This window comes from Seriola aureovittata, chromosome 22 (assembly GCF_021018895.1).
Source record: "Seriola aureovittata isolate HTS-2021-v1 ecotype China chromosome 22, ASM2101889v1, whole genome shotgun sequence".
Classification (NCBI taxonomy): Eukaryota; Metazoa; Chordata; class Actinopteri; order Carangiformes; family Carangidae; genus Seriola; species Seriola aureovittata.
Window position 1 is genome coordinate 17,067,925 of NC_079385.1, and position 15,533 is coordinate 17,083,457.

A 15,533-nucleotide genomic window follows, 5' to 3' on the forward strand; every position below is an offset into this window, starting at 1 on the left:
GAAAAACTGGTGGAATTCCTTGATTAAATAGAGTGGATTGTGAGAAGGGTTTTTCTTTCATTCATCTTGACATCATTCCTTCAGGACAGGTTCAGTGTCGTAACCATGGCTCCAAAATTCTGAATCAACCTCAGCTGTATTTGTCACACTTTCACCGCCGATGTTGCTGTTCTCTCCTTTCCCACCACGATTTCCAGTTTCCCTTGGCTACGGTTTCGTGCCCCCCTCTGGCATGGAGTGTGAATAATAGAAATACTCAGTGAAAAAAAGCTGCACGAGGATTGTGCTGCGGCAGCAGATGCAACAATATCAGCTCTGTCGTTACAATGACTAAAAATCCTTGAACTTTTTGGATTCTGTGTCCGTGTATTAATGTTTGAATTTTTATGTTCTGTGGTTGATAATAAAGTGAAATTAATTGATGTCTTCCATAAACAAATGCAGATCATAGTATTTAGGATTTTTGTCTGTTGGCGTGATATCTTTCCTTTGGAAGCCAATCAGACTTTCTCTCTTCTCTCTACAAATATATACACACACATATATATTAATAAACAAATGACCACAAAACATTTTTAAATAATGCATGAGTTGCAGATCACTTATGTTAAATCAAATAAGAAATGAAATGACATTCAAAAGGTTATGGCGCTTTTAAAATGTGCAAATATTCATGTGAATATATGTGCAAAAATTAATCCATATTGAGGTAAGTCATACTGAGCGCGTTTAAAAAACTTACTTTTTGACACATCATCAATGATATGGCGCAACTGCAGTCACGTGACACCACCACAGTAGTTTGAGTACAGTGTGTTAAATCACACTCCATCTGATGGAGGCGGGAATGAGGGAGATAATGAGTTATTTTGTCCCATGTGACTGAGGGTCACATGGGACGAACCCCTGCTGGGGGCTGGGAGGACTGGAACCTATAAACCAGCGTGTGTCGGGCGAAAGGCGGGGACACAGACAGGTCGCCAGTCCCTCATGGGGAACACTGTAGTCATTAGTAGAAAAAGTAATCCCGTTACTGCCACCAGCCAACAGGACTCACTAGCAGACTGATGCGCACAGCTATTGGACGCAGCGAGGGTTGGACTGCAGCACCCCGCCGCCTGTTATTCAAACGCAGGCAGCGCGTCCGGCCAGTCGCTCCTCGCCGCGCGCTGGATATGGATCAGGACGCAGCGCGCCTTCCTGCTGTCTCCCGCGGACAGGCTGCGCTCTGCGGCGCATAAAGAGGTGCCCAAATGAACCGCCGCCCTCCCGGCTCCTCCGGCGTGCAATGGCTTAACAGGAGAGACATGAGTGTCCGGACGGAGGACAGCATCACCTTGTGCCAAAGGGCTCTCCAAATCGTTACGGAACTTTGTCTCACGGGACACGTAGACCGGGAGAAATGTTCGGATATATTTCCCCTGGAGAGCAACATACCAGGTAAAGGACACGCAGGTAAATGGAATAAAGTCTTTATTTTATTTCCCTCATTCCTGAAATTAATCACTTTCCTCTGTTCCCCTCAATTAAAAAGATTAGTAGTTGCAGCGTTTGGATAAAAAACGCGAACTTACACTTCCGCTCTCTCCTGTTAAAACTTTATTACATTGCTCACTTCAATGTGTTTGTACGTGTTGAACTGTTATGAAAGTGTTCCTCCACCTGTTACGCATCTTGCTGCAGCTCAGTCCAGACTGATGGAACAGCAACAGGTGGACAATAGACTGAGGTGGCAGTCTGACTGAAGAGATGATCTGCCTCTTTCTTCCTCTCCCTTTTCTCTCCTTTTTCTTTTCACTTTGCAATCTGGTGAATTTATACAGAGTCAGTTTAATTAATGTGTGGGAGCCTGCTGTTACAGTCTGCATTAAGCCTCATTGATACACAGAGCAAACTTTACCTTTAAACATCAGTAAGGACATGAAATGTCAGGAGCAGATGGGAGCGCCAAATGTTTTTTTTTCCTCTTCAGTCAGTGAACATGTGTTTCTCTTGATACTGTGGTTTTATATGACTTTATATTGTCCTGCTTTATCAAACAGGCGCATATGCTGCCCCCTCTTTCTTACAGCTTGCTCTCTCTCCTTTTTTCTCTTTCTCCCTTGCATGTTTGTCTGTCATATTTTGTCCTTCGCTTGCTTCTCCTTTCCTTTATGTGTCTCCCTCTCTGTCCTCCTCTATTGGTCTCTCCATGGTTACATGTAGACATCTCTATTAGTCTCCTTGCTGTGGTCGTGGGTTTCTGTGGCCTCGCCCTGTTGGTAGTCTCTCTCTTTGTCTTTTGGAAGCTGTGCTGGCCCATTTGGAGGAGCAAGGCTCTGTCAGCCCACGCTGAAAATGGTCTCCATGTGGGTTTCCCCGAGGCACCTCCACCCAGCTCCCCGCCCATCACCGAGTGTAAAGCGGCGGAGGTGGAGAAGAAGTACCCGCTGGAAGTGAAGGTGAACGGACGGAGCTCTGTCAAGCTCCTGGAGGCGGCCATGAAGATCAGCCAGACGTCTCCGGACATCCCTGCCGAGGTGCAAACAGCCCTGAGGGAGAAGCTCAGCCAGCAGGCTAAGATCCAGAGGCAGACCACAGAACCAACCTCCTCCTCCAGGTACCCTACATGAACCCACTGCAGTCACAACCCCTCCCTGCCTGCCCCTGCACTGAGGACATAATAACAATGTCATGCAACAGCACTGACAGACAAGTATCCGCTGCTTACAATTACACTAAATAATGGCAGCATTTTTCAACCCACTTTGGTTTGTTTTCCCCTCCCATGCAAAATAGGAAACAAAACTGATGCCTGCATAATGTCAGTTCGTGACAGTGTGGCCACTGTCCTCGAGGTGGTTTGGCACATGTCATGTAGAGCATCAGGGACTGGCTGGTGACCTTGAAACGCTGTTGTACATGTTGAATTTTGTGTCTCACTGTCTAACCAGAGAGAGAGAGAGAGAGAGAGAGAGAGAAGAAAAAAAAAACCCACCTCCTGCGGGCTCATCAGCAAATCCCCCTGCTTCAGTTCGAACCCTATGATCAATTGTACGTGTGAGTGAAGCTGCTATGGTAACGGCGGGAAGCAACCACAGTAATTAAACAATCAGCTCTTGCTCCTCTTTGTTTTCCAGCACTGTGTTTAAACTAGAACGTCCATAATTAGCAGTGCTGTGGGGTGGGAGCTGTCATGGTGGAAGGCTGGTTTTCTGGTGAGACGCATCAGGCAGCTGCGCTCAGTTTCTCAGAAGGAGCCGATATTGACAGTTGCTTTGGTTTGTCGTTAGGGCCGTTAATTAAATTATATTGAGTCCAACATCTTCATGAATTACACACCCACCAGGGATGGAGAAAGGCCAGGTTAAAGATCGCAATGCCTACTTTTTCAATCCCTCCACCTACTCTTTTTTTATCGATTATTTCCTTTTTGACTGGGGAAAAAAAACAAACACCTTAGTCTCAGCTGAAACCCAAATAATACGTAACGTCTCATAGCTTAATGACGCTATAACAGTAGAGAAGCACAGCAGAGCTGCGATTTAAGATTATTTCTGTTATCGATTAATCGTTCGGTAGAAAATGTCAGAAAGTACTGAAAAATATAATTACCTAGAGCCCAAGGTGACATTTTCATATAGCAGTCAACTGTGTGTGTGTGTGTGTGTGTGTGTGTGTGTGTGTGTGTGTGTGTCTGTGTGTGTGTGTGTGTGTGTGTGTGTGTGTGTGACGAATTAAAGGAAAAAACTGATTGATTGGAGAAACATAACAAAAACAGATTCTTCCACGCAGGTTCAGTGCATGGTTAGAAAACATCCCATCATGCTCTGTGACATGTTTAAAAATGCTGAGCAGGTCAAGTTGATTCTGATTTTGTATGAAGATTGCAAGAGGAGGCTAATTGTTGGAGCACTGATCACAAAGATGCTCAACGGACTCATGTTTCAATAGCACAGTGACTAAAGTGACATGTGCATTTATAACTATGGGAAAAGCATCAGTAAATAGGGTCAGGAATTGATGACTATGGCGGCATTTTGCTGCCATAGTTTGGGTCCACTTGTCCGCACAGAGGGAAGGGCCACTGCACAACATTACAAAGTTGCTGTGGAGTGGAGTGGATCATGGCGAATGAATTACCGGGAGAAGGAGAAGGAGCAGTCTTCTTCCGTCAGTCAACTTCCGTCACTGCCACACCATGTGGAGTTTTGAATGGCTGGTTTCCTTGTGACATCACAAAGTTACTGAAGTCCTAACGGCTCGTATTAAGGCTCAGTTTCTGAATACAGGCCGTGTGCATTCCTCTGTGGACTGAGCGTTTTGATACTTTCACATTATTAATACAGAACCTAGATCTGCTTTATGATCAAACAACACATACATCTCACTTACTACAATATGGGACCTTTAATTTGTTTAACCTGTCTGTGTATATTTTATGTGTGTGTGTGTGTGTGTTAAAAGTTGACAACACAACTATAAACCATGAGCAGTAAAGCAAAGAGCTGCTGCTAATGTTAGTTAGTGTCCAGTATGTTTTCATTGTATTTCAGGTCATTTTTCCTTTTTCCCCCCTCGAGGTTTGTGCCGCCTTCTAAGCTGTTTACAATACTTGACTGCACTATTTAATTTCCAAGCTGTGCTTCCTGTGCTATATCATTTGTGCCATGGCTGTCAGATCGCTGTGATTGTCTTAATCGTCAGAAAGGAGGAGGGCCAGTTGCTAGGTGACAAGATTGGCAGTTCGAACACAATCATGGTTTTTCTCAAAAGATGTCAACCTTACAGAAATTTGCAGCATTCAGGTAATTTATTTTTTTATTTTTTTATAAAGAGCTCAAGTTTGAATGCTGGAGATTTTTTCTTTTAAAAGAAAGCTTTGGTCAGTGGTGACAAAAATTAAGAAAATCTTTCACTTCAATATTTTTCAGATAAGCCACTTTTCAAGGCTCAGAGGACAATGTATGTGCATCACGTGATGTGGCTAGGTCATTTTTAGCATTTAAAGCTACTGCTTGTCAACATGCATCAAGCAAACCGAAAGATATGCCTCAAAGAGTCATCACTGGTAAGTGTTGTCTTGAGACTGACCCGTAGTGGGAGCTACAGCTACTTGAGGCCTGTGGTAATTTGGCACTACACCTACACAGGTGAATATCAGGTGGTTGTTCTGCACTAGATTTTTGTGCAAATCAATCTGAAAATCAAAGACGGACTGAAAACCTTTCTGAGCTACTCTACAAGACTGTAGTATGTAAAGCATGTTCCATGAACTCCACATTATTATGCATCATGCTTTTCTGATGTACCCTCTCCTGACAAACCATTAGCGCCCATCGTCACAAAGCCACTCATGCATAAAACTGACACTTGAGACATTTACCAGATGCCCTCTACCCTTTTCAACAGGCACAATTCATTCCGGCGCCACCTGCCTCGTCAGATGAATGTCACCAGTGTTGACTTCAGCATGGACACAGTGCCTCTTCGCCAGTCTTCTACGGCGAGCATCGGAAGAATAAAACCTGAACTGTACAAGCAGAAGTCTGTGGACTCGGAGGGTGAGGCCAAAGAGCCCGTGGAGACTTGTGGGAAGCTGAGCTTCTCGCTGCGTTACGACTACGAGGAGCAGGCTTTGGTGGTGAGAATCCTCAAGGCCTTAGACCTGCCCGCCAAGGACTTCACGGGCACCTCAGACCCATACGTGAAGATCTACTTGCTGCCAGAGAGGAAGAAGAAGTTCCAGACACGTGTCCACCGCAAGAATCTGAACCCCATGTTTGACGAGACCTTCTGTTTCCCCGTGGTGTACGATGAGCTTTGCAACCGCAAGCTACACTTCAGCGTCTACGACTTTGACCGCTTCACCAGCCACGATATGATTGGCGAGGTGGTGGTGGACAACCTCTTTGAACTCTCTGATCTTTCCAGGGAGGCGGTGGTGTGGAAGGATATCCACGCAGCGACGACGGTGAGTTGGCGTTCACACCAAACACACTGTTGCCATGACATGACATTGAGGACATGTTGCACCAAACGTCTGTCTCATCACTGAGGAGAAAACTCAGAGTGAATGGGAACTTTTTTTTTTTTTGGAAAGGTCTAAACAAACACAAGTATTGCAATGAGTCACTTCTAGGAGCCTGAGAGAATTCATCAACACTGGTCCACAAAAAAATGGCAGGTGGAACACATTGCATAATTCAGATGCTTTGGGAAATGCATTTCAGCAGCCAAACACCCACACGCACTTTCCAGAAACTGCTGGGTATTTTACAGACGTAAATATAGCAACAGAGAGTAAAATGATCCAGTCATTAAATACATACACTAACTCCTAAAGTAATTAAACAAACAGGGTATACAGTGTGAGCACCATGCATATCGTATGTCCTCCTAACAACTCTCTTAAAATAATTTAAGCCAGAATGCGTTTCACTCCTACATTAACACTTATCACAGTTTCCTCAAGAGCCTCAGCTTTATTTATGAATGTTTTCAGTGTGATAAACATTGAGCCATTGTTTTCAGGTTCACATTAGATTCTAAGATATATTAATAGCAACAGAAGAACTACAGTATATTCAGTCTTGCATACAAACTGACTAGATATGAATCTCTATTTCCTCAGCTGAGCTCGATGGTGTTTATTTATTGGTTTTCTCTGACAAAGAGTTTTTATACTTGGTTGTTTCTTAAAAAGCACTTGGAATTTGGATCGCCAAAGTTTATATTGTTATTCTGTTAATTTACAAAATAACAACAGATTGCTGCTATTGTTGACTGAATCAATGATTTTTGCCTGTTTATCTCGTTAGGTCCCCGACTTGAAGCGTTGGAAAGAGATAATGCAAAGTCACAGTCTGCTGCGCCGTCTGCACTCAGTACATGCAAGATGAAGTCTGCTACAGTATGCTAACATGCTCACGAGCCAGAGTTCAGGCTATGAGCATATAATGGGCCACACTCCACCAAAGATATAATGTTTCCTCTTGTTCATAAGTTAGAAGGATGTGTTGAAAACTTGTTTATAGATTTCAGAGATATGTATTTGTAGTAAGGTCGTTAGCTTAAGTACAAGTGATTAGTTATTAATCCACACACACAGGAGGAAGGATTTTTGAACATTTCCACTGTTTTGATCCCGAACTACTGCGAAAGGCAGTGAACGCATCACTGTCTATCACCATGATGCACCACAATCTGCATCTTTGAATGCAGATTAAAGAATACCACAATGAGCCTGATGCGTGCTGATCAGTACCTGAGTGTAAAGAATATCGACATGGACAGGATCGAGTCTTAATGCAAATTAAATGTGTCAGTTGAGAGTTAAATGTGTTTTTAAGGACTGAAGTTAGTCAACAGAATAACTCTTAAGGCATTCACTGGCTTTGCTTGTGTGGTCTAATACGAAGATTATATTTACTTCCTCAAACTGCAGGCCAGAGATTAACTGCCCCTGAGTGGATACACCTGAGGGCGGCTTCAGTTACTTTGCAGACTTGTACTCGAGATCAAGGTGTCGGATGTGCATGTGTAAGAAAGCTTTGGTTTGTGGGCAGAACTGGGTCATTTCAATGCAGATTTGACTGGAAAACAATCTTTCATATATGACTGTAGTTATACAGACGACGATAACATGAACACTCAGAAGTACACACCAGAATAAGTCGTCTTTGGATAAAACTTTGCTCACCTGCTGAGAAAATTAAAGAAAATTAAGTTTTCTTCTTCACTTGAATAAAAAAAGTTTAGTTTATATATGATCTTCCTCCATAAACTAGGACAAGCTCATTACCTCTGAGTACTTTATAGTTTTAATAGACATACAGTAGCGACACCAACGCTCGCTTTGCTAGCAAAATAGCTAGCTAGTAAATAAAGCCAAAAACAAGTTGAGCTGAGCTGACTAATGCCTGATAGTTAGGTTTTCATGCCTGTAATGCAATGACAGAGATAAACAGCAAAATGCCTGGCATGCTGTGCTAATGAAAATGTTCAGCACCAGTTGATAAAATACAGCTTCCTGTATTTACCGCTTTGGTATTCTGATTCACAGAACGCGGTGAACGCATGTAAAAATGGATGAAATGCATTCTGTTGTCTCCCTCTGTCCTGCAGGAGAGTGTCGACCTGGGAGAGATCATGTACTCGTTGTGCTACCTCCCCACAGCAGGGAGAATGACCCTAACAGTCATCAAATGCAGAAACCTCAAAGCCATGGACATCACAGGCTCTTCAGGTAACCCGACGGCAAATAAGATGCGGCTGACATCAAAAGCTCAAACTGAGCCATAAATCAAACTTAGTTGAAAAGAGGCAGCAGGTGGCCTCTTAGGATGGAAATGGGAAAGAGACATAGGGAGGCCACTGAGAACAAATTATCCCGAGTATTAGCTTCTGTCAGAATAGTGCTGCTCCTAGCGTTAAAGGAAAAGGTTTGGATTCTGCACACCTGACAGAAAGGTGTGTTGGACATTTAACAGCCGTTCCCTTAGCATCTGTTCTTAGATTCTGTTTAAATCATCCCATGGAACTACAGTGTGAACATATGTACGAATGAACGAACCTTTAGGTGACAGCGAGTGTCTCTCTCAGATCCATATGTGAAGGTTTACCTGATCTGTGACGGACGGCGGTTGAAGAAGCGAAAAACAACAACCAAGAAAAGCACACTAAACCCAGTGTACAACGAGGCCATCATCTTCGACATCCCCCCGGAGAACGTCGAACAAGTCAGTTTGTCCATCATGGTGATGGATTACGATCGGTGAGTCACTGCAGTATATATCTGCCCCTCTGAGTGACTCGTTGGACTCTTATCGTTTCCTGTTTTACCCGAGCCTCCCTCGTCTATTGACGTCTCCCCTTCGTTCCCAATCACTTCGTCTGTTTGTTCCCCTCGTGTTCTCTGTGGATTTACCTCCTGCGTTGGATTATCTCTTTTGTTCCTGGTGCAGGTCTTTACTTTCCCTCGTGTTTTTCTTTTTTTTTTTTTTCCTGTGTCTCGTTAAAGAGTTACTTCATTCATCCAGCTTGCCTCCGTATGTGTCTGTGTTTTATGTGTCTTACTAACAACGTTGTTTCTGCCATAAACTATCAACAGGAAACAAGGTTTAAGATTTTGGGAGTTAACCTTTGATCAACAAAAGCTCTCGACACAGAAACTGACAAACTAATTAGAGTTCTTTTATAAGGGGTTTGTTATCTTTGCTTTATTGGTTCAGACTTGACCTTGACGACCTTCCAGCTTCTTTTCATGACATTTTTTTAAATTGAAAACTGGTGAAATATTTATCTATTTATCAGTACAGTCATTACGTTTGTGTGTCTGCACCCAGACTACTAGAAGCGTTACTATGTGCATCCATATCTGTGTCAACGTGTGTGTTTTGCTACTAACAGGGTTGGACACAATGAGGTGATTGGTGTGTGTCGTGCCGGGCCAGATGCTGAGGGCCTTGGACGAGATCACTGGAACGAAATGTTGGCTTATCCACGGAAGCCCATCACACACTGGCATGCTCTGGGAGAGGTACTTTCATGTTGTCTTCTTCTACTCCTCACTCTGTTGTCCCCCCAGTATCCAAAAAGAACTCATATTTACAGAGCTTTCTACGAGCTCCTGAATGTGACATTGACCAGAAAAGACGCTCCACTATACAGTGTAAAGTATCAGCTCTGTCTTTTTGAACTTTCCCCTCGTTTCCTTTATGTATATTACATTACATGCATTTTACATATTACATCACGTGGTCCTTCGGTGGATTCGTTTTTTAAAAATAAGAAAACCAATGTACCTGTATTTATTTTGGGTATTAGAAAACACTTGATAATCAGATGAATACATGTATAAATGCATGTAACGAAAAAATTGAGGTGAAAATCAAATAGTACAAATTTAATTTACAGTGCAAACAGTGTTTTTCCATTTATATTTTTAAATTTTTGAGGGACCGTGGACGACCTGCAACGTAAAAGGCAGCTGATTTTTCTCTCGACTTACTGTTTTTGAAAATATTCTCACCTTCACTTGCAGAAAGAGCAAATCTGATACATGGGGGCATACAAATCCAGGATTAAGAACTTTAATTCGATCTACTCCTTCTTAAAAGTCAGGGTTAAGGGATAATTTGAGATTTTGGCAAATTTATGAGATGTCTCGTCCAAAGTCAGATGAGAAGATCAACATTAATTTTTCATCTGTGTGAGTTGAATACAGAGCAGGAAACAGCGAATCAAAGTCACTCTCCAACAGCTCCAACAGTGTCTCACTCGACATGTTGCATGTGTGTGTTTAACATGTAGAAATACAGACATACAGTGGTTTGATTGGGCAGCGAATATGCACACAGGAGCTTTTTCCTAGATAAACCACTCAGCATCTCAGAGATCTGCTCGTAGAGAAGTTGCAAACTTCTATAAAAAATAGCCGACTCTTGGACAAACTGGTGGATTTATTTGCTAGCTAATAAGATACCATGTGTAACTGGGACAATATCACACACTTTCATTTGATAGAGGCTAAGTGTTTCACTCCAGTTAATGTAATTTCATATTTTACATGTTATCAATGTTTTTTCCTCTTTTGCCACACCCACTCCCCACCTGACGAATAGGAAAATACAGGTGATTACCCATTTTCAGTGGTAAAACTACTTTATGCTTTGGTAAAAAAGAGAAACTGTGATCATAGGCAAAATAAAAAAAAAGCATCCTGTGTAGCTCCTTCAAAACAACATGACATTTGAAAAATTAGCTTGGTTTATTATTGTTATTACTCTTACGGATTTATTCTTGGATCTACTATTCTGGATCTATTCTTGGAGATGCTTTGTGCTGTGGGAAAGTAACGGTAAATGACACTCCAGGTGCATCGTCAGAGGGGCAGCAGTTGCCATGACCAACAAAAGAGCAGGAGACGTGTCCCCTAATGCGAACACACCAGTGCAGGATCACGTGTTAAGGTCTCGAGACTGAGATTGTGTATTTAGCTTTACACTGGTGAACATATAATGTACAGGTGGACAGCGCCAACGTGGATTATTCCCACTTCTCTGTGTAACTACCAGGCACAAGAAAAGGCTTTGCTATAGCCAGTGTTTCAGGTTTTGCTCCTCATATTAAGCTTATAACTTGACCATCCAAATGCCGTACACTGCTCATGCGATCTGACCTAGCTGGGCTAAAATAAACCTATTTGCCCATGATCACAGTGCGTCCTCAGGACTAGAGAAATACCTGCTTTAGTTCCCCAAAATGGATGGCCTCTATAAATAAAGCTATGTATTTTGTGACTTCTTACCTTGCAGTGGCCTGGAAGAGCGGCAAGCTTTGAGAGTCAAGGTTCGTGTCCTTCGCCCAAACCTCCGCAGACACCCTGATGATCGCAGGTAGAGTGACGACATCGCCTCTGTGAGAAAAACAGACGTTTGTTTAGAGTCGCCGACGAGTCGTGTTGCCTATGAGTCTCTTGCCGAGCATGTCGTATGAAAACTGAATCCATTCCGACACGTTTTCTTATGTGTTTATGAAAACAATGTTGTGTTGAAATTGTTTTTATTCATTCGTTTCGAACAACGCGCTCTACAGAGCTGGCTATGCACAGCAGTAACTGTCATTCAGTTCCAGAGTTTGTTTCTCATACATCTGCTTTGAAATTATCAAAAAAGGCTTTATTTGACAAACATTTCCATAGACCACATGAATGGTAGGCCTCACTGCAAGAAGTCCTCAGTGATTCACTCGCAGCTGTATCAACCTTTTCAATATTTTGAGCAACGTTTTTCTGGCCCGAGAGCTCTTTAGTGACGTTAGCATTTTAATTTGAAATGGCACAAAGTTAAAGGGCTATGCTGCTCAGTGCCGTGAAACATTTACTTGAAAGAAAAAAAAAAAATCAGTCGGTCAATAAATCCAGCGAGTCGTGATCCAGCTGTTTTGGCTGAAGAATGCAGGTAATTGAGCGTCTAACAAAAGGGCTGGATAAATTTCTCAGAAAAATCATCGTTCACAACTGTCACGGACAGTTGAAACCGGCCATTAACCAGCCATCGTCACCTGCAGATATTAGGAAAAAAAAATCGACAGCTCTCTCACATTTAGAGAAACTATAGCAGATACATGTAGCAGACATATGTACAGAGACATGAACAACACTAAAATCAAAGTGCGTTTGAATGAATTTGTTCCCAAAATCCCGGCAGAGACGTTAAAAAATAACAATTTCATATTTATTTTTGTATAGCAGATCAATTTCAGTGAATAACTGCAAACTGAACAAGCAACATATGGATATTAGTTACTCATCCTCTTATTACACCAACTGAATATAATTAAACTGTTGTTCACACTGCAGATGTCCCTCATGTTGCAACTAAAAAGTGAAATAATGGCAATGAACAACGGTCTGTTGGTTGATGTTTTGACTCCACATTTTACTGTAAGAAATTATTTATAAAAAAGGAAAATGGAATCGTCTTCATTAGGAGATATTAATACAGTAACTAACAATGTTCTGAATATGTGGGGACACTGCATGTGCCAGTGGTTCAGAAAACAGTATCCAACTGGTAATTATAGCCTTCAGTCCACAGTGAGTCTTCGCTAAACACCTCCCCCGAACAGTGATTGTCCAATCATAGCTTAGCAGCGTTAACTAGGAACAGAAGGCCTGTCGAGCTTCGGTTTCAAGCTTCGGCTCCAAAGTGAGAAATAAAAGACCAAAAGCGTAAAGGGATGGATTAAACTGTGTGCTTTAACGTAAGCTAAAAATGTTAGCATGTCTAGCTAACTAGCTTACCACCTGCAGTAGTAACCAAACCAAGCCTTACTTCCAAGGCCAAGATGAATCCCAGTGGATTCTGGTCCTGAAGCTAAAAACATTATATTCAAGTGTCATTAGAGGCTCTGTCCTGCTGTTTTGGATTTGAATGACTTTACACTCAGCCAACCACAGCCCGACTCATTATCCAGGATAGCATTACATTTTCACAATTAACACAGTGATTACTCCTCATCCTAGAATCATTTCCTTGTGCAACGTTAAAAGTGAAACATACAGTTTGAAAATATGAAAAAGAAAGCAGGTGATTATGCATGTGAACGGGATCATCGTGGTGCTTTAGCCTCAGTCTTTAACATCACATCGTGCAAGTGCATATTTAAGTCCCGCCTTACAATATTGTAATTTTAAAATCGCGGTTTCAGCTGGAAACCTTTTTTTGTTTGTTTTTTTAAATCATCCGCAGAAGACAGCATTTTCAACCAACTTGTGAAGACGGCATTAGCTTAATTAGCTAGCTAGTTACAGCTGATAAACAGTTTGTCATTTCAGGCAAAGAAAATCAACATTTCACGGTTAAATATGAGACGGCTGCTTTTGTCGATCTGTCTGAGATCAAGGACTCGAACGGTTAATTGGTCAAACAACGAACGGTCAAACAGTAATACCGATGCTAATCAAACCTCAATTTAAAAGAAAAAGAAAAAAAAACTTTACTCTACAACTTGTCCTCACCTGTTAGAAATTCAGGGAAATATTATCCATGAAAGGAGAAGCTACAATCACACTCAAACATTTGCAAATATATAAGTTGTTTTTTTGTTTGTTTTTTTACATGAAGCCATATGAAATTAAGTTCAGTGCATCTAACAGAGAACACTGACTCACCTTCTCCTTCTTTCTGAGTAATAAGAAACCAACATAGCAAATAGAAAAAGGCTATGTACTGTTAATCTTACTTGCACATGCATATAATGATGCTTTCCCCCCCTGTGCTGCCCTTAATATTAAATATTTTTACTTGTAGCATGTTTGTTGCCACTTTAAAAACACTCTTACTGAGGGAAAATGTAAGCAATGGATATGTTAGAGTATTTCAAATTCCAAACTTTGTGTTTACATTTGTATATATATACACACGCACTTGTCGATGGCACTGTTTATATATATTGAAAAGTGAAAATTAAGAAGTTGTCGTACACTTATGGAGATAAAGACATCACGGTGTATTTCTATTGTTTGGTGATAATTTGAACAGCTCAGACTTGTAATCGAGTGAAATTTATACATGTTCTGTAATAGTTGTGAACAATTAGTCAAACTGGGAAACCAAGTGAAGCCAACTCTACCTTATCAAGTTATTCCATGTTTAGGAGTTTAGAGCTTTGAGCTGTAATTGTTTGCATATTGGTTGAATCTATTATTGAGCAAGAACAACTGCAACTACTGTCATGATGTGTACAGTTTGTGATAACTTTTGTAACGATTTAAAGTAAACATTTGGGATATAATTTATTGTATCTGTTTCATATGTATTTTAACAAAATAAAAATAAAAAATTAAGAGTCAGAGCACGTCTCTCTTTTGTCCAGGATGGCACAAATCTGGTTTTCATCAAACCATTTAAGGTAGAATTCAGCGATTGGTAAATTCATATTGTTGTAAGAGTTTCATCTGTCCTTTTTAAAAGCTCAAACACTGCGTTTTCTGTCTATATTCAAATTTAAATGGATATTTATAACTTAACTAGGCAGTAAACATTGAGTAACAAGGGATTATTATAAGAAATAAAGATTATTCTCCTTCAACAGCAACATATTACATGGGTTCGTACATGCAACACACTGTGTAGTGTCCTGTCATCTGATTGGCCCCTTAAACTCATGGACGTATCACTCAACCAGGTCCCTCCGGAAGAGATGAAGACATCTCAGTGCAAGTGCAAGTTGGAAATGTTTTAACTTGAGTGACAAATTCACGTTTATCCCAAAACTATTCAACTCCGCTCCTAGAAGAGAGAAAACCTGTAAGTCCATAGAAAGCTTGGAAAACAGTCAGCACTGTAGCACACACACGTATTAAGATACACTCCCCCCTACACACACACACACACACACACACACACACACACACACACACACACACACACACACACACACACACACACAGGATCAGTGTGTGTTGTTGGCTGGCTAAAGCTAACATCTGAACTGTTGCTACATTGGCTCTTAGTGGTGAAAACACACCGGCTACAGAAACACTCCGGTGTTCGTAATCGCAAGAAAATAAAGCGAAAGGCGAAAAATTCACTTCACAAACCTGTGAGTGATAACAATGAGCCACCAGGCTGAGCTCTTCACACCTGGCTCTCACACACTGGCCAGACATTATCAATCAATACACAGTCAGTTTAATTATGGGTCTGTCACACACACACACTAGGTTTCTCTTGTGCTGCTGCTTTCTTCAAGTGTTGTGTAATGCAGCCTATTGTACGTGGTTTCTCAACTTGCTGTCAAGACAATAATAAGAATATTTTCGCCCCCCCCCCCCCGGAGAACAAGAATTGTCTCAATTTAAAATGGCATAATTATTCAGATCAATGCGGCTTTGACTCTTTCAGACGTGAAACAGAAGTAGAAAGGGAACTTTCCTTGTTTGCTTTTCCCTGCGAATGTAGAGCAGTGTTTCATTTTCATCATCACTACAAATATAGCAGCATTTAAAAGTGGGATAATACTTATTTGTCTCCGAGGTTGGCCGG

The 15,533-nt window shown here is 41.5% G+C and overlaps 1 protein-coding gene across 2 annotated transcripts; it reads left to right on the forward strand.

Annotated features, from left to right (window-relative positions):
- Positions 1-965: 965 nt before the first annotated feature.
- On the forward strand, positions 966-14,338 carry syt10 (synaptotagmin X). 2 transcript variants are annotated; one of them, XM_056367702.1, is made up of 7 exons: positions 966-1,455; positions 2,206-2,599; positions 5,392-5,953; positions 8,107-8,227; positions 8,584-8,755; positions 9,391-9,520; positions 11,298-14,338. In XM_056367702.1, exons 1-7 carry the CDS (start codon positions 1,254-1,256, stop codon positions 11,367-11,369), a joined length of 1,653 nt encoding a protein of 550 aa, XP_056223677.1. In that variant the 5' UTR covers positions 966-1,253; the 3' UTR covers positions 11,370-14,338. The 2 variants fall into 2 exon arrangements, with proteins under 2 accessions (XP_056223677.1, XP_056223678.1); XM_056367703.1 differs by having other exon boundaries at positions 966-1,440.
- Positions 14,339-15,533: the final 1,195 nt, after the last annotated feature.

Bases quoted from the DNA above. Each gene is read 5' to 3' on its own strand.
- syt10 (XM_056367702.1), top strand. From the start codon at position 1,254: ATGAACCGCCGCCCTCCCGGCTCCTCCGGCGTGCAATGGCTTAACAGG. The intron at 1,456-2,205 runs GTAAATGGAATA...GGTTACATGTAG, and splicing joins ACCAGGTAAAGGACACGCAG to ACATCTCTATTAGTCTCCTT. The intron at 8,756-9,390 runs GTGAGTCACTGC...TGCTACTAACAG, and splicing joins ATGGTGATGGATTACGATCG to GGTTGGACACAATGAGGTGA.